This window comes from Pezoporus flaviventris, unplaced genomic scaffold, assembly GCF_033815535.1.
Source record: "Pezoporus flaviventris isolate CSIRO_AGI_PZ_B2104156 unplaced genomic scaffold, CSIRO_AGI_Pfla_v1 ptg000026l, whole genome shotgun sequence".
NCBI lineage: Eukaryota > Metazoa > Chordata > Aves > Psittaciformes > Psittacidae > Pezoporus > Pezoporus flaviventris.
The window spans coordinates 1884241-1910152 of NW_026892574.1; the positions used below are offsets into that span (position 1 = coordinate 1884241).

Genomic DNA, 25912 nt, shown 5'->3' on the forward strand with positions numbered 1-25912 from the left:
TGCTGGACATTTTGCATTTAAAAAAACAAAACCAAACCCAAATGACCAAAAGACTCACTGTCTTCAATGTTGAAGACTGAAACTAAGAAATTCTTAATAGCTTCTATTTGCAACCAGTTATAAATAGAAAGGAACTTTTTGGGACATCCTGTTGTGTGTTGTTTCCCCTGTCAAGTGAATTCTCTGGCTGTCTGGTGGCATCTGAATTAGCTGGGAACAGAGCTGAGACTTTTACATTCTCACCTGGACTTAGCGCATAGTCCCATGGAAATTGCTTTACCAGCTGCATAGCTCAGCACAGGTTGTAAAGGCAGATCTCATCATTTGTTGAGCTGGACCTCAGTGTTTTCAACATTTATTAACCAGGCTTCCCAGTTCTGGTGTGTTACATGCATAGTCAGGCATATCCAGATGGTAAGTCAAATCCTGGAAGTGACTGGATTTCAGGCATGGGTTTGGCTAGGAAAACGGGCATAAATTGGCATAATCTAAATGAAAAAGGTAAGTGCCACATATTGTATCAGCAAAATTTGGTTAAACAGATTACTGCTTGTTGGGTTTTCTATGATGTACAAGTAGCTCTAGTAAAAGGCTGAGGTAAAGGTACAAGCATTGGTCCCATTTTGTTGCAAAGCGGTTTCTCCTTTTCTCTGGTAGATACCTTAATGCCAATAAAAATGCACATTCACAGAGAACATTTCCACGTTTCCAAGGCAGGAAGGCTTGCCAGGCTGTAACCTTCCAGTCTGCTGCGAGGTTTTGTCTGTGCAATGCCAGCACGTTGCTCAATTTAACCTGACATGAAGGCTCTGCCATAAGCTTGATAGTGAAGTGAGCTATGTCAGCACGGCTGTGTGCTGGGCAGGAGATGATGGGATCCTGCAAGTAACTTGGGGGTTTGCTGGTTCAGTGTGAGCAGAGCAGTGTGTGTTGGTGTTCTTCCAGCTTGCTTTGTGGGTGGTGGGTAAACCCCAGGAAGCTGTTGTACACAGAGGCTTTATTTTTTTAATAAACCCTTGGAGTAAATTAAAATGTGTCTGTTCTTGCAGTGGTCTGCAGTAGTGTGGGCTGGCTAACCTCCTGCAGAGGTGCCTGTAGTTGCTGCTGTTTGGAAGGCGTGCTGCTTACTGTAAGTCTGGGTTGCTATTGGTGGTTACATCCTGGATTCTCCACAGCAGATCCTTTGCCCCTTTTATGTTTTCTGAGAATTTCTTTGGAAATGTAAGAATATAAGGTGTGTTCTTTAAGTGCCGCTCTCTAGAGGAATCTTAATGTTGCTGTTGCAGTGGGAGGGATGAACAACTTGTAGCTGTCTTTGCTAGAGGAGATTTAATAGAAGTAGCAGGGAAATGGAAAAGGCCCTGGGGGGGCTGATTGACGGCCACTGAACATGAGCAAATTTGTGCCCAGGTAGCCACGAAGGCCAACAGCATCCTGGCCTTCCAGGATGTATCAGCAATAGCATAGCCAGCAGGAGTAGGGCAGTGATTGGCCCCCTGTGCTGGGCACTGGTGAGGCTGCACCTCAAATCCTGTGTTCAGTTTTGGGCCTCTCACTACAAGAGAGTCACTGAAGTACTGAAGCGGGTCCAGAGAAGGGCAGGGGAGCTGGTGAAGGGTCTGGAGCACAAGTGTGATGGGGAATGGCTGAAGGACCTGCAGGGGTTTAGTCTGGAGAAGAGAAGGCTCAGGGGGGACTTTATCACTGCCTGACTGGAGGATGGAGCCAGGAGGGGCTGGGCTCTGCTCCCAAGGAACAAGGGATAGGACAGGAGGTAATGGTTTCAGGCTGTTCCAGGGGAGATTTAGACTGGATATTAGGAAACATTTCTTCACCAAGAGGGTGCTCAGACATTGGAACAGGCTGCCCAGAGCAGCGGTGGAGTCACTGTCCCTGCAAGTGTTCAGAAACCGTGTAGCTGAGGCCCTCAGTGAGACTGGGTTAGTGATGGCCTTGGCAATGCTGGGGTAAAGGTTGGACTTGATGGTATTAAAGGGCTTTTCCAACCTGGTTGGTTCTGTGATTCTTTGGAAGGGTGGAACTGCTCTGAGTGCCGGTCTGTAAGCAGAGATTGCAGTGCAGGTGTGATAGAGAAATGTAATAAGTTTTAATAAATAATCTAAATCTGGTGATAGTAGTTCCTGTTTGCATTTATACACATACATAATCTCCGTGTTCTGTGCAGTTTCTTCTCAGAGGCCATACAGAAGCTGTTCTGATAAGAGCACTCAGGCGTGCTCTTGGCAGGCAAAAAGATGAAAGGGATGGCAGGAATTCTGTGCTGTGTCTCCAGAAGAACTTCCTTCGCAAGGAGCCGACTTGAATGTTAAGATGAACACAGCTTTTTCCTTGCAAGGACAAAGCCCAAATAAGTTGACAAGAGTGGAGACGTGGGGGAGAGAGACTCGAGGGGCTGAAACGTCAGAAACGTTGACTGCTTTGGATGAAGGAACGATTTCTCATGAAGGTATCTTGCTTCTTGGTTACTGCTGCGGTTGCGACAGAGCAAAACCATGCGAAGCAAAGTCTGCAGCCCGAGCTGCTGAGGAGGGGCTGGTCACCAGGAGGGTGCCTGTGGCCTGTTAGAGGAACACTGTTGTACAACTTGAGTGTCAGAGACGGGTGAGAGGGGTGACTGGAAGGTGGGAAACACAGACCAGGTTTGGTTACAGTTGGCGCAGCAAGTGCAAAAGTACAGGAACGTAGCTGTCCCTGTTCTTAATTTTTTTTGGATATAGGAATAATATAGGAAGGTTCTGCTTTATTTTGGAACAAACAACTTGGCTACCAAGAAGGCCTAAAGAAAATGGTGGTGATCACACCTACAGTAAATGGCAATTCAGTGATCTCGGATAAATCCTTACAGAAGCAAACAAATAAGCTCCTGTTTACAGACCCGCTGTTCCATACACGGGTGTAAAAATGCTTTCAAGAGCTGCAGGTCAGGCAGAGGTTTCTGTTGTCCATATTGGATGGGATAATTCCCGTGGCAGCAGTGACCTTAATGAAAGCAGGAGTATTTTTATTACTTTGTTATAGAAGCGTCGGACTTTATTTTGCCTCTCTGTAGTCTGCTTTCTGGGCCGTTCAGGGCTGTCTTGGAAGGATTTGGAGTGCGCTCACAGTGCTGAGCCACAGACTCTGAGTTTCCCTGCAGAAGCCACTGAAACTGATATTTGCTCATCACAGAACAGCAATTAAAATGGTTTGAAAAATCGGAATTCCAGCATAAATTGGGGATTGTGAGAAGTCTTCCACTTTGCTTTTTGTTTGTGGAGGCTCAGGTTCTTGGAAGGCACATGCTTGTGAAATACCTATTGTATTTATACGACTGAAAGTTAGAAAGTATCTTAAGTATTATCCAGGCTTCAAAGTGTTAGTGACTAAATAAGAGAAATCAAAATTGCACAGAAAGTCTTAAACCCTATTTTGTCTCTAAAAGGCTTAGAGAACTATGAGCTTGCATAAAGTATGGGACTCTGGAGACCCTTGGAGAAGTAGGATTTCTGTGAGGGCTCCAGCAAGGGGAATGACAGGGAGATGGGGCGAGAGGGAAGGGCGTTGAATGAGGTACTGTGATACTTTGCTTCCCAAGAAAAGAACGTGAATATCCTGTCTGACAGCTGTGTACTGTCCTCCTGGTACTGTGGGTAGGGAGGAACGGTTAATGGGCCCTCAGAGAAGTGCTGGTGTGGTTGTTGAATCACAGTGTACGAGAAGTGAGAGGTTGGCAGGTTAGGCAGAGGCTGGTTTTGTGCCTGCCTTGAGCTCATGCGGTGTGAATGGAGTTAAAAATCCTCGAGCAGGGGGGGAAGCTTGCAGACTGCAGCCTGCGTGCTCCTGCGGCTGCGGCTTTGTGGGGCTTTGGTGAGTTGCTTATCCGAGTGAAGCAGAAGTGCTCATGCAGACATTTGCCGATCTGTGAATTTTAAACAGTTCCTTCCCATCCCAGATATTAAAGATTTCTTACACTGAATGCGCTTCTGAATATTTGTTTGCTTTTGTCTCTCTCAGCCCTGATTTCAAGAGTGAGGGGTTTTTCAAAGGAGGCAAATATCTGCCATGCCATCCAGGCTCTGATGGAGATGCTTGCTGATTTGCTGTGGCAGGTAATCAGCTGTATCCTTCCACTGAGCCGGCAGCCGTGCCTAGCCAGTCTCAGACATTTTCCCCCAAAAGGATATAGCTGTTTTAAGGAAGTGGACTGACCCTAACACGGGGGTGGCAGCTTTGGGTGTTGCTGTGCTGCCAGTGCATTGCTACCAAAGAGTGAATGAAACTTGCACTGAATAGTTTGAAAGTTAATTTCCTCCAGTACTGTTGATTTTGGTTCTGACGGAGAAATTTGCTTACTCTAGGTATCTTTACGTTTTTGTGCTGAAAATATTAAATAAAGGTACTCCGGACTACTCTGTCACAAAACTCACCACTATACATGCCAGTAATGGATGTCATAAAGACGTTTATGAGGAATCAAGTACTACACATTGTAAGCGGACCTAAATTGGTTGGTTCCTACCTCAGTAGTTTATTATGTGGTGTCCTCTTTGTGCTTTTCTCACAAAAAAAAAAAAAGAATAGATTTTGTTTCTTTTGTTTTTATTGAATTATACTGGAATTTAAAATACTTCTACTTAAGTTGTTATCCTTGCTGGTCCTGTCCAGTTCTTTACTTTCTTCTATCAGTGATGGGTTGGCAAAGGCTCAGTCAGGCCGGGTAGAAACTCTTGGTCCTTGGAGAGGGTGCAAATGTGTTTTCCAGAGTCCTGGTGTTTTCTGGTTTATCTCCTAGGGTGAAGGACCTCGCCCAATTGGTTTAGATCTATTTATATGCTGATAAGGTGTGTGGCCTACAAGTCTCATACAGATCTTGATTCAAACATCCCCCCCTTCTCCACTCTCGTGTTCTGGTATCTAAAGGGGTAGCTGGTGCTATATTCAGAAGTGACACTAGTGGCATTAGATTAGGAGAAAGGTTAGAAAAAACCTTGAAGTTGTCTTTTGCAGACTGTGGGAGTTGCATATTTCTTTCAGTAATCATGAAAGCAGAGGGCAAGTGAGCATCTGGGACTGGCTGCAGGTTGTAACAGCGAAAATAGCGCAGCAGTGTCAGGAATAAGGCTCGGGAGGGCCTGTGCCCTGTGTTCCAGAGGTGCAAGATGAATTGGGAGCATTCACTGCAAGGGCCACAGAGTTAAAGTGGACGAGAAGGCACAGGTTGTTTCCTGTTTATATGGACACTGGGGAAGGGTTGCCGCTGGGTGCTCAACTGTACCTGGTTTGTACTTTACGCTGTTCTTTGTGAGTGTTTTTCAGACTCAGGTTTGTGGCAGGGAGGTGTTTTTGTCCTGCATAGCTTCTCTTTCTGAAACACCACCAAGAACCTCTGCTGTTAACACTGGACCTAATTAGAGATGTGCTGAGCAGTACATTGTTTATGATCGCATAAGCTGGAGTTGTGAAGTCTTTAGATGAAGTCCATGTGTCATCTCCCCTCATAGGGATCACATAATTAGTATTTCCTTGAAGTAACAAGCATATATGAATGGGCATAGGGACCAAGAGGACATACACCCCCACTCTTCCCACCTTCAGGGTATGGTCCAACAATAACAAAAAGGACCTTTATCTTCCCTTGTTATCTCGGTATTCAGTAGCAGAGTTGTAGGTTTCAGGTGCCAAAAAACCCTTTCCCTGCTCTGACAGACCTCTGCAATAGGCTCTCTGCCTGCCAGTGTAGGGAAAGCTCTATATGGTAGACACAGGGTTTTAAAATACATTTTACTGGATGCGTTTGCATCAAAGAGTTCACAGAAACCTAATCCTTTCTGTAGCTTCTTCCCCAGTCTGCAGGGGTGTCTCCTGTCCCCACTGTCTCATGTGCCTTTGTTGTAAAATAATATTAAGCCACAGACACCAGCTGATTTACTTTAATTCAACATCCAATTTATGTTTGATTTCTTTTCATATTCAAGTGAGCCATCTGGCTTTAATGAACTGTAACTGTTTTTAATACTGCTTCCAGTTGCTAACATCTGAATATTTCATGTGCTGAAAGGAGGTTTGAAATGCAGAAGTGAGACTGAAGAGTCCAAAGTATTTCCAAATCAGCTCTGTTCCAGCAGCACTTGTGCTCCCCTCCTCTCGAGATTTATCAGAAGATAATCTTTGGGGTGCCAGACTGTAAGCATCAGCCATGGCGGGTGCTAATTACAAGTGCTCTCAATTTTGTGTACGTAAACCACCAGAGCTGCTTATGGAACCCAACTTGACTTGGGCAGAATATCAATCAACTTCAACAGGAGCTGCCAGTATTTGGCATCTGTTAAGCAAACAGCCTCCTCGGGGTTTGGGTTTGGGTGGGTTTTGTGTTGATTTGGGGGTTTGGGGGTTGGGTTTTCTTGGGGGGTGGGGGAGGGATTGGTCTTAACTATTTCCATGTTGAAAAAAGCCCCAAACCCTTGAAGTCAGTTTTACATCACCTCGTTTAGTTGTAAAAGTTAATTAAGAGCTGGGTCCCGTAAACTGAAAATACCTTAATTGCAATTAAATTCTGAGGATACTCTGCCAGGGCTACACTGTTGGAAACGGGTGGCATAGCCCCAGATTTGTTGGACTACATGCTTTGCTCGGCGTTTTCACAGCATTGCCTTTGTGTTGGTTTAGTAGTGTGACAGCTGATAGACTTACGATAGGCCAAAAGCAGGAAATATTTTGATTAATGATTAAAAAGTGTTTTGCTGGTTAATTGATTGCTGTTGATATCATCATGCATCACGACTTCATCGAGGGTAGAATAAATGGAAGCTCAAGCAGTCAGTCTCTCTACAGGAGGGAAGACTTCAGGAGTTTCCAGAAGGAATCCTGCACTGCTTTGTCCGTCGTACAGGAGAAACACCTAAGGAACCACTGAAGGTTGCTGGAGATTGGTACCTGGACTTAATTTCCTAGTGACTTTCTCACAGAGCCAGAGCTGAGTTGGGAGTTAACTTGTCACCCTGCAGGTATATGCCAAGCAAGGCCTTTCTGAGCTGGAGAGGAGCAGGTTAGAAGCAGTATAGCAGAAGCTGGCAGAAGCAGTATAGCAGAACTCCTCCTGTGTTCCTAGAGCTATAATGATAAAAGCACGCTAGTGTCTTCTACACAGTAGATTCTTACAGCATTAAGCTACCATTCAATAGGAGCTCTTAATGGTACCTCTTCCTACTCTTAAAAATTGTTATTCTCCCATGTAATAAAAGCTTTTGAAGTTGGCTGTGGTTTTGATTGTACTTGAGAACTTCCCGCACCACTGAGCACAGCTGGTGGGTATTTCTTTAATTCTACTCAAGTTTGTTGTTTTATTTGTGTGTGAATGAAGCTATTGGTGTTGTGTACAGAGGCTTCAGCCAGCCTTTTCAGTGCTTTGCACTGCAGTTCCCTTAAAATTCATGCCAAGGACTGTACCAGTCTACAGCACAGCTCTGGCTCTTCACTTTCAGTTGAAGTGTAACTCAGAGTTTGGTTTGACTTGTGTGCTGTTGCCAACCAGCAAGCCTGGATGTTCCACAGACGTGCTCAGGACATTTGCAGCCTGCTACACAGCATTTTACAATTAAGCCATGGAAATCCTCCACAGAATTGAATTATGGAACTTTGGGATAGGTTGGGGATTTTTTTTCCAAGTTCTCTATGTCTTAAATGGTGGAGGCATGTCTTGATTAACTTGCTTTGCATGGGGACCATGGGAGCCTAGAGATGCTGCTATCGGCTGGGACAGTGATGCTGCCCTTTGCAGTCCCAGCCACAGGCAACCACCCAGTCCTGGTGCCTGGGATCACAGGAGCTGCCTGCTCTGAGGGACTGCTGAGGAGCTGGGCAGGCAAGCTGGCAGAAGCAGTTGTTTTCCCACCTAAGCTTCTGCATCCCTGTGATAGAACTTCTACAAAATACTTCAATTTTTAACAAATCGACAGATTTCAAAGGAAAATAACATTAGTTAGAATTTTTCAGACCAGCTGGAGTTCACAAACTGCTTATTTGAATGACAATACAGATGTAACTGTAGCCTGTATAAAGCTGCTTATGGTCTGCTTGCAGTTGTGATGGGGTGGAAGATGCTCTTTCAGAGAAGGGCTGGACAGTGTCTTAGTCATTTGTGGTTACTGTGTGTCCAGTTCAGTTAAACTTCAGAAGTGAAATAAATCATGGTTGCACCTTCAGAAGCAGTACTGTACTGGAAGATCTCTCATTTGTGATACTCATTTTGAACTAAGATCTTTGTGTTGCCATCTGGTAGGCAATTTGCATTTTTTAGTTATGTCCATGCTGCATTAGAGAAAAAAAAACACTTAAAATAGATTGGAATCTTTAACCTTAAAAATTGAACAAAACCTCTCTAAGGCTTATGGGGCAGTCTCCATAGATTATGGAGATAAGACATTAGAGGTATATGAAACTCAAAAAACCCTTAAAACTTTTCAAATGTGTAGGGCTTCCCTTTTTTAAGCCATAGTGATTCAAAGTGTGTTTAGGTGAGAAGTGCAGCCTGCGTGTTTTAAAACCTGATTTTTAACCTGGTAGGTTAAAAAACCACAGGTGATCTTCCCCTAATACACATGGGGGCAGGAATACTGTCAGCTTGCACAGCTGTAGAACACTGTGTGTGCACATGCATGTGTGCAGTAAAAGGTGTGAGAGCCACTTTCAGGGTATGTTTTTTACACTGAACTCTCAGCTGTTCTGCATGGCAAAAGGTTCTGGTTGGGGGTAGCAGAGGAAGATTTTGAATGGTTCAGCCGCCTCCATTTGTACAACCTCTGTATTTGTAGGGTGGGTTTGTCAAAACAGAGTGCAGAATTTCCTTGCGCTGTCTCCAGAGCGGTTCAAGGCTCTATTGGCAGAGATGAGTATTAGGAGAGTAGAGAAGGGCTGTGTCCTTGGCAGTGAAGGGGATGCTTAAGAAATTTGGGGAGTGGAAGAACTGTGTGTTATGGGTAGGCCATTGTTCTATCACTTGCTTGTTTTTAACAAGGATCATCATTTTAATGTAATGTACTTAGGAGCAGTCTTTTGCTGTTGTACAGGACCCATTGGCATGGGTGAAGTCAGTACAGATATCTTGTAAGTATACAGAGTGACAGGTGACTATATACCTGTATTGATTATTTTAGAGTATGTTTTACCAGCTGATACACAGCAAAATGAACTGCCATAAAAGCCAAAGAAAATTTTAAGACTGGTAAAATGTGAAATTAAATAAAGTACATACCTTGAGTGTGTCTTGGTGTACAGAGTATTAATTGGTTTTTCCACTTACGTAAGAGGCAACATTTTGATACTAAATGAGCTACTGTGTCACAGCAGACACTGGTGTGTTCAAGTCCTATTAAAGTGATGACGCACTGGCTCCTTGGTTGAACTGTTAAGAATCTAGTAAGTTTAAAATGTATATGTATATGTAAACTTGTCTTGTACCTGGTCAAGACCAGAGCTGCAAATTGCCTGAAGGCTTGTGGAAAGTAAATGGCTAAAGCCTGAGCAGACTTTTTGTAAGCTTCATTGTGCTCACTCTTTACCGGTATCAGTTTGTCTTTCTTGACTTTAGCTGTTTTCATTGGTCCAGGTGACAAAGGAGCTGAATTCTTTTTTGGCTTGTTCCTAAGCCATGACTTGGTTAGTTCTCTGCTTCTTTAGCGTTGTGAAGGGTTGAAGGAGCTTTTGAGAGGGATGGATTTGTGGGGGGCTGAAGAGATGTTGAAGGTCAGCTTTATAATTGACTGATTTAGGAAATTGCAGTTGAGGGGTGTGGAATAACTAAACATACATTAACACAGTGAGAGGCCCTTGTTTGCTTTAAGGGTTTTTTTGTCTTACTGCTGGAGTAATGTTTTCAGTGTATCTTAAAAGTACTTAAAATCTGATAAACATTTTCTCATCAGTTATTTCTTTCTGGTCTTTTCAGGATCCCTTCTTGAATGTCCTGGCTGCCAGTAGAATTGAAGGCAGGAGGCAACTCATGACCACCAAACTGTGACAGCCTTGGATTCCCCTGCTTCTGGCTGCTTGAAATAACTACTGGGCTGCTGTGGAGATGAATGGAGAACAGCAGCATGATGCAGGTATTGGTCTGGCTCAGCTCCCAGACTAATGCGTCTCAAAAAGCTTGGCAGGCAAGATGAAGCAAAGATGAGCACAGTGCATGTTTCATAGTTGGATGTGTGTGATGCTGTGTACTAGATACAGAGAGAAACTCGCATTTCAAAGACTGTGAGTTAGATTCTGGTTACAGGGCTTATGTTTGTTATTGCTCTGTTTCAAAAGCAGGGTGTATCATTGACTTAAAGCACAACAAAATCTGAGCCACCTTAGTAATTGTGTTTTTAAGGAGTTTTGTCTTTCTTCTTCGTGGTACCTCTATGAGATGGGTTTATGAAAAGCTCAGTGGCTTTACCACTATTATTTTAAGGCATTTATCTGTAAAAACATCTATTATTATCTTGTTCTGTCCTTGTGTTCATCTTGTTCTTAATATTTTGACATAGTTGTGCTGCTAATTTAAAAAGTCAGGTAACTGAAGTTGTTTACCTTGTTAGCTCCTGTGTCTTGGTGTGCCTACTTTGATAGGCTTGGGATATCAACTCCTAACCTGCTGCAGAGGGGTATATTATGATGAATTAGCTCAGGCTTTAGTTCACCTTGAAACACCAGGCCAGGAAAAGCATTGGTACAGGATAGCTGGGGATGCAAACAGCTCTCTGGGAAGAAGTTCTGGGATTGTGCACTCTTACGGGGGTAGGGACCATCCATTATTCTGACTTGCCTGCCATGGTTTGTGCCTTTTCCTTGAGGAGCTCTCTACTAATGGTGTCAGTACAGTAAATATAAAGTAAATTTTAATTTGACCAGTGTACACAGTTGGATTAGATTTCATCTGAGTACTACTTTCCTTTGGTACCTGTCCAACAAGCAGCTCTTCTCATAGGACAATTCGCTGTTGGTAGGTTTTGTACCTTTACTTTATGGAAGTCTCATTGCTATCAGTGTTACTGAAGAAATATTAAATGTGATTTTAATCTATAGTGCTTTTAGCAGAATGCTGTTATCTGCTTTATGATGCTGAAATATGCATTTTAATTATTAACCAATGAAGTTGTTATCAACATTATATTCTCAAATAAGCAAGAAAAAAGCAGCATGCATAGGTATGCAGAATGCCTCCAAGCACATGCAGATACTGTTTCCTCTGCTAGTGGAAACTGCTAACTTCTGTCATGTAGTGTAAGAAAAAGTTTTGAGCAGCTGAGAAGAATAGCTGGGAGGTGTATATGTGGTTAGCAATGGTCTGTGCACAGGCTGATAGCACATCCCTCTGTACCGAAACCTTTACTGGCATTTTTCCATCTTCCTCAAAAAGTATGAGAGGCCACAGAGTCCTCTCTGTGCTCTTGGAACAGCTAGGCAGGGTTTGATACTGTCTCAAAATTACTCAACAGTTGTTTTCCTGAGCATCCTTTTTGTGCCTGGTTTGAGGACAGGTGGCTCTGAAAAGCGAACAATAATTGAAAAGAACTTTACTTACTGAGTTCAAAGCAAATGCTACCCACAAGCACACCGGTTTTGTATTGTGCCTTCTTAATATTGTTTCCTGAAGTGCTTTCTGTTAGACTAGTCCCAACCACTACTGGAACATTCCCTTCATATTCTTTGACTGGTGTAATTTTTCCACTTGATGGTTTTTAGCAGTTTTTGGAGATTCCCCTCTGCCTTTCTGGTTTTTACGTACAGGCTCTCAGCCAACAAGACCCCAGACAGTGCTGTGGGTTGTTCTTGTCATGCTCTCCAGCACTACAAGAGAAAAAGACAACTTTCATTCTTGTCACAGTCTTTCTCAGCTGCTGAAATTCCAACCTGTCTTTATTTATTCATGGCCTTGCAGCTGGTATAGATGGAAAAGATTAACTATTATTAAAATCAGATTGAAATATATCTTAAGTTTCAGGGTGAGAAACCTTTGGGTTAGCCTTAATTGAAGACCTTGCAGACTTCAATATGATGTACTTAAATGTCCAATATGACAGTTCAACTAAATCACATTAAAGATGCATGAAAATTATTTGCAGTGAGGATTTAACTTGAATCCAAAGATCAGAACAGACTGCTCCCATTGCAGGTATTTTTAAGGGCTGATGTACTTAATACTTCACTGCCTTCCCATGTCAAACGGTACAGTTCAGTATTCTTTCTCTTCCTGTATGTATCAGAGAACAACAGGACATAATTAATGGTAAAATTCAGAAAGGAAGAGTTAGTGTTCACAATAATGCTAGTAGAAATAGTGATAAACGGGAAACAATTTACCTACTTGGGAAACTTCTGATATTCTTACAGGCAATTTTCTCTCCTCCACAGTGGATGTTAGCATGTTAGCTTGATTTGAAAGTTTTACTGAGAAAAACTAATTGTATGGTGAGGCCACAGACATGGGAATTGCATCTGGTTTCTTTGCCCACCTTTGCCAAAGTTGTGCTTTGGCTAATGTGTGATGACTGAGCTAATGTGGGGCTCAGTCACCCTGTCTAATATGGAAAAATATGTCTCTCTCTAGTAGAAAGCTGGATTCACTTAGGACTTGTAGCAATTAAGTATGTGGGGAGCAAGAGAGTACATACATATAGGTACACCTGTGCAGCATTAGATTAATGACTTGTGGTTTAGGATTAAATGAATTAAATGTGGTTTTGCTTGTTGTCATCTGTGATATTAATTTGCAAGTTTTCTCACAGTAATGAGAATCTCGTGTAAATATCTGAGGTTTTATTGAGTAGTTTGAAGTGAGACTGATCAGGACATTTAGTACAGACATATGGCCCCTCAGGAATGCAGCTTCATTAAAACCAGTCCTCTGCATATCCTGGATCCGCTAACCTGCAAGGATGGGGCTGTGCAATGGGAGCTTGGAGAAAAATACCAACAGACTACAGCAAAGGCTTGGTTTAAACAGGGCCTGCCCTGGTGCAGCTGTCCTGCCAATAAAACCAGAAGAGCAACTGCATTCTGACTCCCAAAGATTTCTAGCTAACGTGCACCTCCTTCACTACAATCTGAGGGTGTTTCTGCATTCAGATGTCAAAAAGCAGACTCTTGATTTCTGAGTCTTCTCATGGGTTATGCAGTCCTACTGCATGCCACAGTTAAAACACTGATTTACTGCGCTCATCCTGAAGCCTCATACAGCATTTTTGCTTGAAGCTTTACTCAGTAGGCTTTTCGTGTTCCACAGTGATTTGGTAAGTGCACTAAACCACTGCTGCTGTGGCAGGGCTGTGTAAGAGACGCAGCACAGATTTGTTGTGTGATACAGTGAAGCACAGCCCTCAGTTGTGTCGGCCTCCTAAAGGATGGAATCCACCTGAACTCCCCAGCTCAGCGTGCTCAGTGGTGGAACTGCGAGGATTATCACCTGGGTCTGGTTTGATTGTAAAACCTTAGTAAAGTGTAAGCGTGAGCTGGGATGAGCTCTTACAGATGAATGCCACAGCAGAAGGTCTGGGTGCTCTTTACAAAAGTTTTTGAAAAAGCCCCTCTCACTCAATGAAAATCCCTAAAATAAAGCAGGAAGATTAAAAATAATAGTAGTTTTGCCTAAGACAAATGAGTCACAAGGGAGCTCTGGGTGTACTGGTGAGATTTGGGCACTGTACAGCACAAAGCAATCTGAGCCCTTCTCACTGCAGTGCAGACCTGGAAGGAAGCGGCAGAGACCATGGATGAGTGGAGTGACAAAGGACCTTTGGTAGCTCTGTTCCAGATGGGAACTGGTTTTAAACATAGAAGCGAAGGGCAGCTAGAGCAGCATGCAAACTGGCTTTCTCTGGAGTTCCTTGTGGCAATTAAGTGGCAGCGTAAGTTACTAATTGACCCTTTCAGTGTGTTAAGTGACCTGTGGCTTCATTTAAGGAGCTTAACTGCCCTTTACAGTTATGGGATGGTAACGCCTTATTGAAGACTTGGTGCTGCCTGCGGCTTGGTAAAGAGCACCTCTGGAAAGTCTCAAGGTCCTTGTTGTATTCCCTGTGCGCACCACTTGGCTTCCAAACCTGTTAAAAAGCCCAGAGCAGTCCCGTTGCTCTGTGTTTCTTTTCAAGCAGGAGCGCATTGGACATTGCAAGCAGTGTTTTTCACATACAAAGTGCTTTCTGGAGTTGGACAGAAGTGGGGTTGTTGCTGCTGTTGAGCAGCTGGGTGCTGTTTGGTGGGACAGAGTGAGCTGCCTTTCTCTAGGTGGGAGAAAAGCCAGACAAAGGTCACTCTTGGTTTTGACTGACCATAGATGATGTGTTCCAGCTGATGCTTCATCCCACTTTGGTTCTGGAGCAGTAAACTTAAGCATTTTGTGGTGATATTAAAGTAAAATGCGGGTTTAATGAGTTAAGAAAACTTAATCTGTTCTAACAACATTTGCAATGTTATTTTTTGTAGAATGACTTGCAGCCAAAGCTTTGATGAGCTCCACCCTGATTTGCAGACAGCTATGGTCTGTGCTTTAACAGCTCTACTCTCTCACAGGTTTTTAGGGTTTTTTAAATTGTGTATTTCTGTCCTTTTCCAGGTTATTCCTTCAGTAGGGTAAAAATTATCCCCTAAAAGCGATGGTGTTATTCGAGGTCTGAATTTTGTGAGCTCTGAGCCTGATGAAAGGCCAGTCTAACCAACTGTGGTTGTTAAAAACAGCAAAATGAGATTGGGTTTGGGAGAGATAAGAGCTTCCTTTAAAACAGATACTGTCATCAGCAAACAAAAGCTAACTGAACATACATTTCTAAATTTTGGGGAAATGATAATTCATAGCATTACCATGGAAAGTCAGAGATGAGCTTAACGATCAGCTTGGAGATAAAAAGAGCCTACTTTACACTCAAGACTTGTAGGTTTTTCAGATGATGTAATGTAGCTCAGACTTTTGGGCAAATATTTGCCCCTCTCTATTCGAGGAGTAGGGGCTGTGTGGAGCATACTTAGCAGGTTGTCAGCATGTCCATGGGTTTGATAAGGGCACGTAATAGTACTTCATTCTCTTTCTTTGGACATATGATGTTTCCTGTTCAAACTACAACTCCTTGAAAGAACAGTTACAACCTGTCCTAAGAAAGGCTGAGTGTGTTGGAAGTGTTGGTATCCTTTAACCTTTGCTGAGCTCTCCCCATGCTTGTGATACACAGAGATTTCTGTTTTCAGATATAAACGAGGTATCAAGTTTCCTGGTACTGAGAGATGGAAATCTCTCGTGTGCTTCCATGAAGACAGCTATCGTGCAGATGGTAGAATTGGTCTAAAACGGTCAAAGAGAAGGTTTACTTAAAGAAAAGTGTCATGTCACTGCCATCCCATTTTGCTGCTGAACGTGGACCTGTGTGTTGAGGTTAAAAATGCGACTCACATGAGTTGGAACCCACACTGTGCCTGCAGGAAGAATACAGTGTGCTGTGTGCTGAACTAAATAGGGGACCTGAAATCCAGCTGTGCTGGTTGGGGTGTCTTTTCAGCAGAGTGGATTACAGGTCAGAGTAAACAGGAGTGGGAAGGGAGCAGGGAAGTGAGCCAAGAACAGTAGGGAAGACCTATGCTGGGGGACTGGCTTGATAGTAATAATAATAGGAAAAGTGAGTAATTTGTAGTGCGGCTCACTACAGCTGCTTGCTTCCCTAACAGCCTGAGTGAGGTTTGAACTGTGACTTGAGTGGTTTTAGCACATTTTTGCTTTAAATGCATCCAGAAATGAGATTTCCCTTGGTCTACAGAAGCTGTTACACCTTGTGAGTTGCTTAAGTGTTCTTGGCTTCAGTTGTGTCTTGAGCTGCTTTCTTCAGAACTATCCTGAATCATTCTCGATGCTTTTGGTGTTTTATAACGTCTAAATAAATACTATCGAACTTAAAAAAGGAGGGTCATATTTCAAATCTATTTTTAGTCTTTTTTTGTTCAATCTTCTTATTACTGGTATTGCTGTTTCCTGAGTGGTTTCTAATTTAATACACTGACAGTCCAGTGTGCCCCGGAGTTTTGAGTGTCTTGTATTGTTCATACACAGAGCTCTGCTCTCTGTGTTCTCCTCTCACAAATTTAAAGGGATCTGTGCTTAGCCAAAAATCCTCAGGCACTCACTATTTTTCGAATCGGGTCCAACTTAAAGTGCCCTTTGCATGCAAAGAAAGGCTGAAGAGTTGTCTGTGTGTTGGAATGTGTAACTGAAGTTCACTGCACACTTGTGTGCTCAGTCATTTGGAAGTGAAGGAGATTTTGCGGTAGCTCCTAGTAGCCTAAAACTTAAGCCAGCAGGTTGCTAAATAAGGAGGGCTGTGGCTTCTCTTCCAGATGCTGGTTCCAGTGTGGAAGAAATGGAATTCAATTGGGATGAGTATCTAGAAGACACAGGAGCAATTGCAGCCCCCCATGGATCTTTTAAACATGTAAGTAAAGGGAGTATTTGTTTACTTACCATCTCTTGTGTCGGTGGGGTTTTTTGGTACGCTGCATGTTTAGGGTTTCTTTGAATGCGTTCCAATAGAATAAAGAGAAATGAGGAATTTCACCTTTTACAGTTGTTTCTCATTTTTTTCTCTGTATGTAGCACAGGGTAATCCCATCCACAAGTGCTGAAAGTTAAGGGGCTCCTGGTCTCTTCTGCGCCAGAAGATAAGCTTGATTTTTGTCATGAGGCATAAACTGGCCAGTCTCTGCCTTCTTTTGGTGGTTGCTGCTGGACGACTGCGATGGAGGAGCTAGCTTTAGAAAGCTGGTGGCATAGTTTTTGAGCAGCAGAATTCACATGTGCTCTCGAAGAAGGTTTTAGTGGTGGCTCATAAGGAGGCCAAGGAGAAAATAATAGCTCTGCCAAACACTTGACTGTAGTAGTTGGAAAGCTGATTAGGATAATTGTCAATCACAGGCTTAATGGATGGGATGAATTCATGATCAGCCCTTGTCTTTACCCTTGGATATCTTTAATCAGATGTTTGTTGGTAAAATCCTGGAGTGCACTGTCCCATGGGGTGAGATCAGAATGTGAAGTCTGCCTTCTTGTACTGGGTCATCAGTGAAGGTGAACTGTAGAGAGCTGCTTTCCAAACCTCTTGGATCTCTTCCAACAACTGAAACACCTTTCAGACTGCCAGCCTGTATGCTTATTCAACTCTTCATTACAGTTATTGTTTAATAGTCTTTCAACTGGCTGTGGGTCTTTTACTATGGCAGTGAAGGTAGTGACTGGTGTGTCGCCCATTGCTTGGAAAGCACTCCAGGCTTTTGGGTCCATTATCACCACTTACAGTACAGGAGACTTAAATTAGAAGGAAAAATACTTGATGTCTGTTCATGGAGGATCATGATGCAGAAGTGTAACACATCACAAAATCTGTCAAACTATGGCAGTTGTGTTACTAGTGAAGTTGCACAGTAAATGTAGCTTTGCAGAGGCTCTTCCACACACCGGGATGTAACTGTAAACTTTTTCTTCAAAACAAACATTGAGGTATCTCATTTCTGAAAGGGAGAGACCTGTTCTTGCTTTGCTTTTCCTTAGTGTACTGAGTCTCCAGCAAGAGCAAGCTTACTCAGGTGGTTGTGTCCATGCAGCCCACATGGAGGAAGCAGTATGGCATTTTGCAGTAGTGCAGGGAGTAGCCTGTCTGTTCTTCTGCTGTGGTTTACCTTACTTGATCTCTGTTAAAAGAAAATAGCATAGCTCAGACATTATACAAGCAAATTGTAATGCCAGCTTTACAGTGTTGGCCAACTGAATTTACATTGCCAGCTGTATGTTCTCATCAGCAGGAGACACACTTGAATTTTGCCCCCCCTGGCCTGCATTCTTTGCCATCTCAACTGTGTCAGACGAGAGGTCTGATTGCTGTGGCCATGGTCAGTAAAAATACAGTTAGTTAAAAAAAAATCCATGTTTTTTATGTTGTTATTCCCTACATATGCAGAGCACAGTGCAGTTGTGCTGGTGCAAGTGGAAAAGGCTTCCGTGAGCGGGTGTGGGCAAAGCCTACCCGTGTTGCCCGGTCCTTTAGTGGTGTGTTGGATGTCCTCTCATGGGCAGTGTGCTGGGGGAACTGTACTTTCGGGAGCTTGGCTGGCCATGGGGAGCTGGCCTAGGCAGTCGGGGTGCCAGGAACACCACCCAGGGCTTCAGGGATGAGGAGAAAGATAGATGCCTACATGTTCAGAAGGGGAACAGTCAGGCATTTGCTAGCAGATTTCGCTTAGAAGTTGTCTGGAAGCCAATTTTCATGTCCTTTGTAATGAGCTTGGCATAAAATTTTGGGAAGTTAATGCTGACACTGAATTGACAAGCAGAGAGAGGAGCATATTTAGAGCAGCCTCACATCACCTGAATCTTGCTGTGAATAGGCATGCAGCAGTGCAAGTTCTCAAGCTCGGGATTTCTGCTGTCTGTTACAAGGTAATGGGTTGGAAAAGGTAGAGAAGGAGAAACCTCACTGCCTCCCAGTGGATAGTGACAGTCTGACTATGTGACAAAGCCCTGAAAGAATGTGTGATTCCAGGATACACCAGGTGAGGGATTTTCAGTGAAGAGCATACAGATGCTGATGTTGCTAGTGACTTCTGGTCCCTCCAGCTGGAATCGGTGTTGTGCTGGCTACAGTCAGAAGAACTATGAGGGAACTACTTTTGCACTCTCAGAAAAAGAGTGTAAAAACTAAGCTGGAGAATAATACTGGCACAAGAATAAATGAACATGTGTAAATAAATTTTAGACAGAAGCTTAAGGCTTTTGTTTGAGTTTCTTAATACTGGAGGAGCGAGACTGTGACCAGCCTCCCCTTAGGAGTGGTGGGTGAGAAATAACTGAGCCACACTGTAGGAGAGGACAAAATCAGGTTAAAAAAAAAATGCAATCTGTGATTACACAGCCTTTGTTAGCAAAGAATCAGACTTGCTGCTGGGGGAGAGGACTTTCATATTTGTGTGCCTATATTCATTCTGACAGGTTTGCGCTTAGTATAAGCAAGAGGCATTGGAAAATGTAAGATCCTTGCTCAAATTAAGCATGTCCTAGTGTTCAGTTTGTCTGCATTTTAAAGGTTAAGCCACATTTAGATCAAAATGAGTGGTTTGCTTACAGCTGAGCAGAAAAGAGAGCTTACCAAAACCCTGGAGCTGTGCTGGAGCCAGCATTCTCATCCCCTCCCCCAAGTCTAAATACACTGGAGCTGGTGAATGCTCATTTTTAGTTCCTTTCTCCTGCTTATATATGTGTGTAAACATGTATTAAAAATAAGTTAGTGTTCAGCATCATCTGAACACACATATTTGCTGTGACTTGCATGCTTTTAACACTTCTTGCCCATTCTTTCTCATTCTCCCCTCCTGAGCTGGGTCAGATGCCAGGTCTGACCTGTACGTGGTCAGTGGGGGGCTCTTACTCGATGGGAAGAAGGTGCTGGGCTTGGAGCTGCCTGGGTAGGGTGGTCCCTGACTGCTCCATCTCGGTTTGCCCTGTGTGCAGCAGGAACCTGCTGCTCTCTGACACACTGCTCCGAAGAAAATACTCAGTATCCCCTGCCAGCCAGTCTGCTCCCTGAGCCAGCCTCAAGAAACAAGGTTTTGGGCTTTAAGCCGCGCAGTGGTGTCGTCTTGCCCAGCTGCCAGAAGAGGGTGCTAACTTCTTGGTCTCTGCTTTACCCACCGAGGAACACAAATGACAGCGTTAGGAAAATGCACCTGACTTCAGGGAAAGCTCTGTTTGTGGCTGTTGATTTGGCTGAATGCAGCTCTCTCAGTCAGGAGGCTGTGCTGACAGTTCAGGTATAGAGCTGCACAGATTGCCCAGTTCCACGGGCTTTGTGCCAAGCTCATGGCTTTTCTCTCAGGAATCAGAAGTCTTTAGGAATATCTCCTCAGCAAGACAACTTACCTTTTTGAAGAGATGATCTCTGTAATGCCACTTCAAAACACCTGCAGGTACTGGATCCTCTGATTTTGTTTTTAAGAAGCGGTTTTACGAAGCGAAGAGTGTTACCCTAAAGGATGTGAACAGTTAACAGATGCTTATGCTTTTCTTTCTGATGTGGTTCTAGTTTTATTTTTAGCAAACCAGTATGTGCTGGCTGATGAGACTATAATAGCCATGGCAGTTACTGAACTGTCAGTGCAGAACTGGTAATAAATAACCCAGAAAATATCTCCTGCATCTGCATGGTGCTGAAAGACTTTCTTGCAGTTGATTCAAAGAGGAAATTTAACTTGGGACCACTTAAGAAAGAAAAGCACCAGTTACATTCAGCTGAGAACAGGGGATTGACACGTTAGATTTTTAATTAAGACTGAGGCCATAGAATTAAGCATAGATAAGAAACATACTATGGTGAGAGCAGAACAGGGTCCTTCTGCTTTCAGGAGTACTTAAACTAGGAGAAGTTATGGATATGAGGAACTTAATGTTTTGCCTTCTCCTTTGAAGTTTGTATTTCAGAGTCTGAGTACTATGCAGTCAGTTTCCTCACCTGCACACAACACAGACGTACATACACACAGAGCACATGGAGTGTTTGGTGCTTTGTTGTTGTCAAAGCATGAAGTTCACTGAAGAACACATACTGTTTATGTTCCATGCAGTTAATGTACCAATGCTACATAAAGAATCATTTAGGTTCTTGGATAGAGCCATTAAATATTCTGCAATTTGTGCATCTTTGTGGCTTCTTAAATGAGCATGGCAGAAGACAGTGATACCATTATCTAAAGCTCACGAATGTACATTAAACAGGCTCATTGTTCAAAGTGACAGATGTAGTTTAACACAAAAAGTCAAAGTTGTGCTGCGGAGTTTGACCTTTAGGTTTGCCCAGCTGTGAGTTGAGGAGCCTTTCAGTGGTGGGTGAGGTATTGTCCAGGGCAGGGAGATGAATTGCAAGGTATTGACTGAAGGTTGAAAAGATACTCTGAAATGCAAAGGAGATTTCATTAATGATAATTCTGTGTGCATTCCAATGCGAGTCCCATACAGAGATGAAGTTGTTTCTCTGAAGAGACTGGATGCATGGAGACCTCTTAATAGCCTTCCAGTATCTGAAGGGGGGCTATAGGGATGCTGGGGATGGACTAGTGATAGTAGTGATAGGACAAGAGGTAATGGGTTAAAACTTAAACAGGGGAGGTTTAGATTGGATATAGGGAGGAAGTTCTTTACTGTAGGTGTGATGAGGCACTAGAGTGGGTTGCCCAGGGAAGCTGGGAATGCTCCATCCCTGGTGATGTTCAAGGCCAGGTTGGACAGAACCTTGGGTGGCATGGTTTAGTGTGAGGTGTCCCTGCCCATGGCAGGGGGGTTGGAACTGGATGATCTTAAGGTCCTTTCCAACCCTGACTATTCTGTGGCATTTGGCTTGAGGTTTTTTGCTAATAAACCCATCCAAGTTGTTCCTCCTGTTGTTCTACAAACTTTCTGGGAGGTGCTTAAATGTGATCATGTTCTTCCTCTTCAGGTGGATACAAGTTTGCAGAATGGTTTTGCCCCTGGTATGAAGCTAGAAGTTGCTGTCAAGTCTGACCAAAACACCTACTGGGTAGCCACCATCATTACTACCTGCGGGCAGCTGCTCCTGTTGCGCTACGATGGTTACGGGGAAGACCGCAAGGCTGACTTCTGGTGTGATATCATGACAGCCGATTTACACCCCATCGGCTGGTGTGAGCAGAACAAGAAGGTTCTCAAAGTGCCTGAAGGTATTGTCTCTGGGTGCAGAAGTGGGGAGTACACACAAAAGCATCCGTTTGTGTTTTGTGAGCCTGGCAGGTAGTCTTCATAATCGCTGTTCTGCACAGGTGGAGTTGGTGTGGGGACAGGCTGAGCTTGTCTGCCGTATTTTTCTGAAATCTCATGACTTTACATTAGGAGATTGCTCTTTCTCGAGAGAGGAGTTGGCTTAATTTCAGAACTGGACTTAACTTTTACAGAGGCTTGTGGTTGTCTTAATCATCGCCCACCAAATTCTACTGCTTTGTCATTTCCTATGAAGATTTTGTTGTTGTTTTGTTTCTTCTTTTAACGTGTTACTAGTAAGCACATTGCAGATTCTTGTGAATGAGGCAGTTCAGGAGTATGGTGAAGCCTTGTCTGCATAATCTTTAAGTGGCAGGAGGAATCACTGTCTTTTTTTCCTCGCTTTTCACTTAGGTATCAAGGATAAGATACCTGACCAGGACGAATTCCTTCAGCGGGTGCTGAGAGGAGCATGCAGTGCTCCTGCTAACCTGCTGGAGGGGGTAAGTGATGCAATGTGCTGCATCATGGGTTTTGTCTTGATTTTTCCCCTTTGTAATTAAGGGAACCCCTATTCAGATTGTCAGTTCAATTCAAGTTTAGGGAGCATTATAGTATGCTGCTGACCTTAAAGGTCCACTCTAGTGTTTCTTCTTCATACTATTTAATCTTGACGGTGTGTCCTGAAACATATCTGTCAGTGCAGGTTTGGGCTGTACATTAATCCTATCAAAAGAAGGAGCTTTCTCAAACTCTCTTAGGCTTCTGTTCTCCTCCTGTTCTGTTCCTCCTTCATACAGCTCTAAGGAAATAATCCTTTATTTATCCAGCTTTCATGTTGTCCCTGTTTTCAGTTGTTTCCTTTCAGTTTCTCTTTTTTTTTTAAACTAATGGCAGGTTTTTGTTTCACTTTAATCGTGCATCTTTGTTAGTAAAGAACCAACTTTTTATCCCCTCCTCTGCATTTAAAACAATACTTGCACCTCATATCAGTGTCTGTTCGTAAAGTACAGATCTTTCATGTGTTCTTTACAACTGATTTTATCTTTGTATGTTTTCTGTCTAGTCATCTTTGTATGCCCGATGACTCGGTTTTAGAGATTATTCATGTTTCCTTCAAACCTTGAATATATAAATAATAACGCTTCTGGAAATGATGAGGAAGACTTAAGTGAAATGTGTGGCTGTATCTACAGGTAGTGCAGAAGCTCTGATGCAAGCACCAGTGACTCTAAACATTGTCATTTCTGTAGGCTTGTGTTAATAAGGGACCTGGATTTCTTCACTTCTGTATTCATAATTTATTTATGCAAAAAGAACGTGTATAAAGAAGTGGAAGTACGGGATTTGTTTTGTTCTGTGGTACGTAATAACGTGTTCTTTCTGTAGCTTCACAGAGGGAAAAACCCATTGGATCTCATTGCACCAGGCTCCCGACTAGAACTGCAAAATGTCCGGGATTCCCTGGAAGCCTGGATAGTCAACGTGGTAGAAAATGTTGGTGGGAGACTTAAACTGCGATATGAAGGGCTGGAGGAGTCTGACAAATTTGACCAGTGGCTGTTCTACTTGGACCCTTTCCTTCATCAAGTGGGGTGGGCAGCTCAACATGGATATAGCCTGCAGCCACCTTTAGGTACTTCAAAAGATATATCTTTTGTATGGGGATTGGAGGCCAGAGAATACTGATTCCACAGCACTACTTAAGTGAATGATGTCTTTTAAAAATGCTGGTTAGCTACTGGACTTGTTTAGTTTTTATGTCTGTGTAAAAGCTTTGATACACTCACAGGGATCCTTTGTGCATGAAGGCACTGGTCCATGTAGTTCCTCTTGTATCAGAGTGGTGTATGGTCTGCAACTACAGATGTTAGAAACATATCTTATGCAGCTGGGACAGACTCGGGGAGCATGTCTTGCACTCTGCTTGTTTAAGCATAAAGCAAGTTAGTGTTGTCCAGGTGGGATTTGTTTGCTGGTCATCCATTTCTCCAGAAGTTTTTTCTCGGTGTTGATGTGATCTCATTCTTCTCAGAAGAGCTAAACCAGGCAGCATACGGGTGATACAGTGTTGCTTGACTTCAGTCCCTTTTGTAACACATCCAAATGTCAAAGAACACTTACGTTTTCAAGAAGGAAGGTATTTGCACAGATTCTGAAAAGATGAGTATAGCAGTTGGAGGAGCACAAATCAAACCATTAGCTTTATCGCTATCTGTTTTAAAGGGAAAGAGGAAAGATGATTTCATTCATTGTTTTCCTTTCTTTTTACTCAAGCCATTAGGTCTTTGAAGAGTGAAGCAGATTGGCAAGAGATCCTGAAGAAGGTGAAAGAGGAGGAAGAGGAGTCATCAGTTCCTACAGATCTCTTTAAGGTAGAGGCACAGTATATGTAGTTTCATGTTGTGGATGCTGTGAATGCTGTATGTCAAATAAATGATTTGGGGAAGTCAGTCCCTGTTACTCAGAGTTCTTTCACTGTTTTGGTTTGTTGGCTTTGGGGTTTTTAATTTTTTTTCTCCTCTAGCTTAAAAAAATAAGAATAATAAAAAAAAATATGCAATTATTATACAATTCTTGTTAAGTTAGACAATGCACCCTTCACAAGTATGTGAAACATTAGTCGTGGGCTGGGCAAAATCCCTGGCTCTGATCCTTTAGAATGGCACCTCTGGTTGTTCACCAGCTGGTCTTGCAGATTAGTGTCCTAGAGGAGGGCAGGGTTACTGCAGTCTCTCTAGATGCGTGAGTACATTTAAAAGTTTAACATGTAGCATCTTAACACGTGGTGTTTAAGAGTCCTGTTACATCCTGAATGTTAGCAAATGCTACTGAGTCTGAATTTAAACATACATGGGTTAAAAATATATATATACAAGTACTGACATGTTTTGAGAAGTAGGAATGTAAATTTAGTCCTTCAAGTTCTTATTTAATTTTTCTCAGCTTTGTTTGGACTCCTAAGCAGAATAGAAGAGGAGCTGCTGTTGCTCTTGAATGTGTTGGGTTGAATGTGTTGCTCTATGTTATGAACAGGATATGCATAATTGTGGAGCAGGAGTTATTTTGCAGGTTTTGTTAGGCTGAAAATGAAGACTTTTCTAGTTCTCCTTTAGCTCATGATGAGTGCTAGAGGTCAGGGGTGGAAAAAAAATCACTGACTTACCAAACCACCCTGTATTGTGAAACCTTGCTTGTGGGTGGAGAGTGGCAGAGGAGGAAATCTTGGGGACTCAATTTCCTTTAACTTACAGAACTCTCTTAGTCTCAGGGGGGGGTAGTTGGCCTCTTTGTTATAGAGGGGTTGCTAATTCCCTGAGATGTTGATTCCTTAGAGTGAATGAATAAAAACTCAGGTTGCCCTCTTCAATTAAATTACAAAACATATGTCCTTTTTAATGGAGAAAGGCAGGTAATCGCACTGATACGTCATCTTTCAGGATAAACCTGTGATTGGAGTGCATTCATTCTCTGAAGGCATGAAGTTAGAAGCTGTGGACCCAATGGCTCCTTTTGTAATCTCTCCTGCTACAGTTCTCAAGGTACCAGGATTCTTTAATTTGTCCTGCTGAGATTCAATTCTGAACAGATGAATTTAGCAGTTGGAGGAGCACAAATCAAACCTTTCTGGCTTTCAATGCTCAGGAAATTCTCACTAACTAATTACCTTAAAGTCCTGAGCCAGTTTTCAAACACAATATTTTGTAGGTCTCACTTAGGGGACAGGTTGTTGTGAAAAAGAATCTTAACTGCTGATGGTGAAGGCATTGGATTTGAATGGAGGGGAAAGTTCCATAAGGATACAATCTCAAAAGATCAAATGGCTTAAATTGTCAAAACCAGATTTTAAAAATCCAATATATTCTCTCATAATCTTCAACCTATCCAGTTGAAGATAGGTTTGGGGGTTTTGTTTTTGCCAAAGTTATCATTACGTATCATTACCATGTGCACGTTCTGACACGTAAGTGGCCCACACATGAGTTTGAAAGTTGAAGTTAAAGCTCCCCAGCATAATCAGGTTTTGAGCAACCTGTCTTCTTGTGTGAGTAAGCAGGTGGAAGGTTCTAAAGAGTCCTGCTTTGATGCAGTAAACTAAAATCTTGCTGTACAACATAAAACCAGGACATACTTTAAAATCTT

The 25912-nt window shown here is 42.9% G+C and overlaps 1 protein-coding gene across 2 annotated transcripts in view; it reads left to right on the plus strand.

The window, feature by feature from the left end:
- Positions 1-25912, plus strand: part of SFMBT1 (Scm like with four mbt domains 1) — an 83868-nt gene that overhangs the window by 37233 nt on the left and 20723 nt on the right. For both annotated transcript variants that reach the window (XM_061458332.1, XM_061458331.1), the window contains exons 2-8: positions 9944-10100; positions 16354-16448; positions 21492-21732; positions 22184-22272; positions 23159-23405; positions 24047-24144; positions 25210-25311. In XM_061458332.1, coding sequence (XP_061314316.1) covers positions 10073-10100; positions 16354-16448; positions 21492-21732; positions 22184-22272; positions 23159-23405; positions 24047-24144; positions 25210-25311 — 900 coding nt within the window. In that variant the 5' untranslated portion in view covers positions 9944-10072. The remainder of the gene's footprint in view (positions 1-9943; positions 10101-16353; positions 16449-21491; positions 21733-22183; positions 22273-23158; positions 23406-24046; positions 24145-25209; positions 25312-25912) is intronic.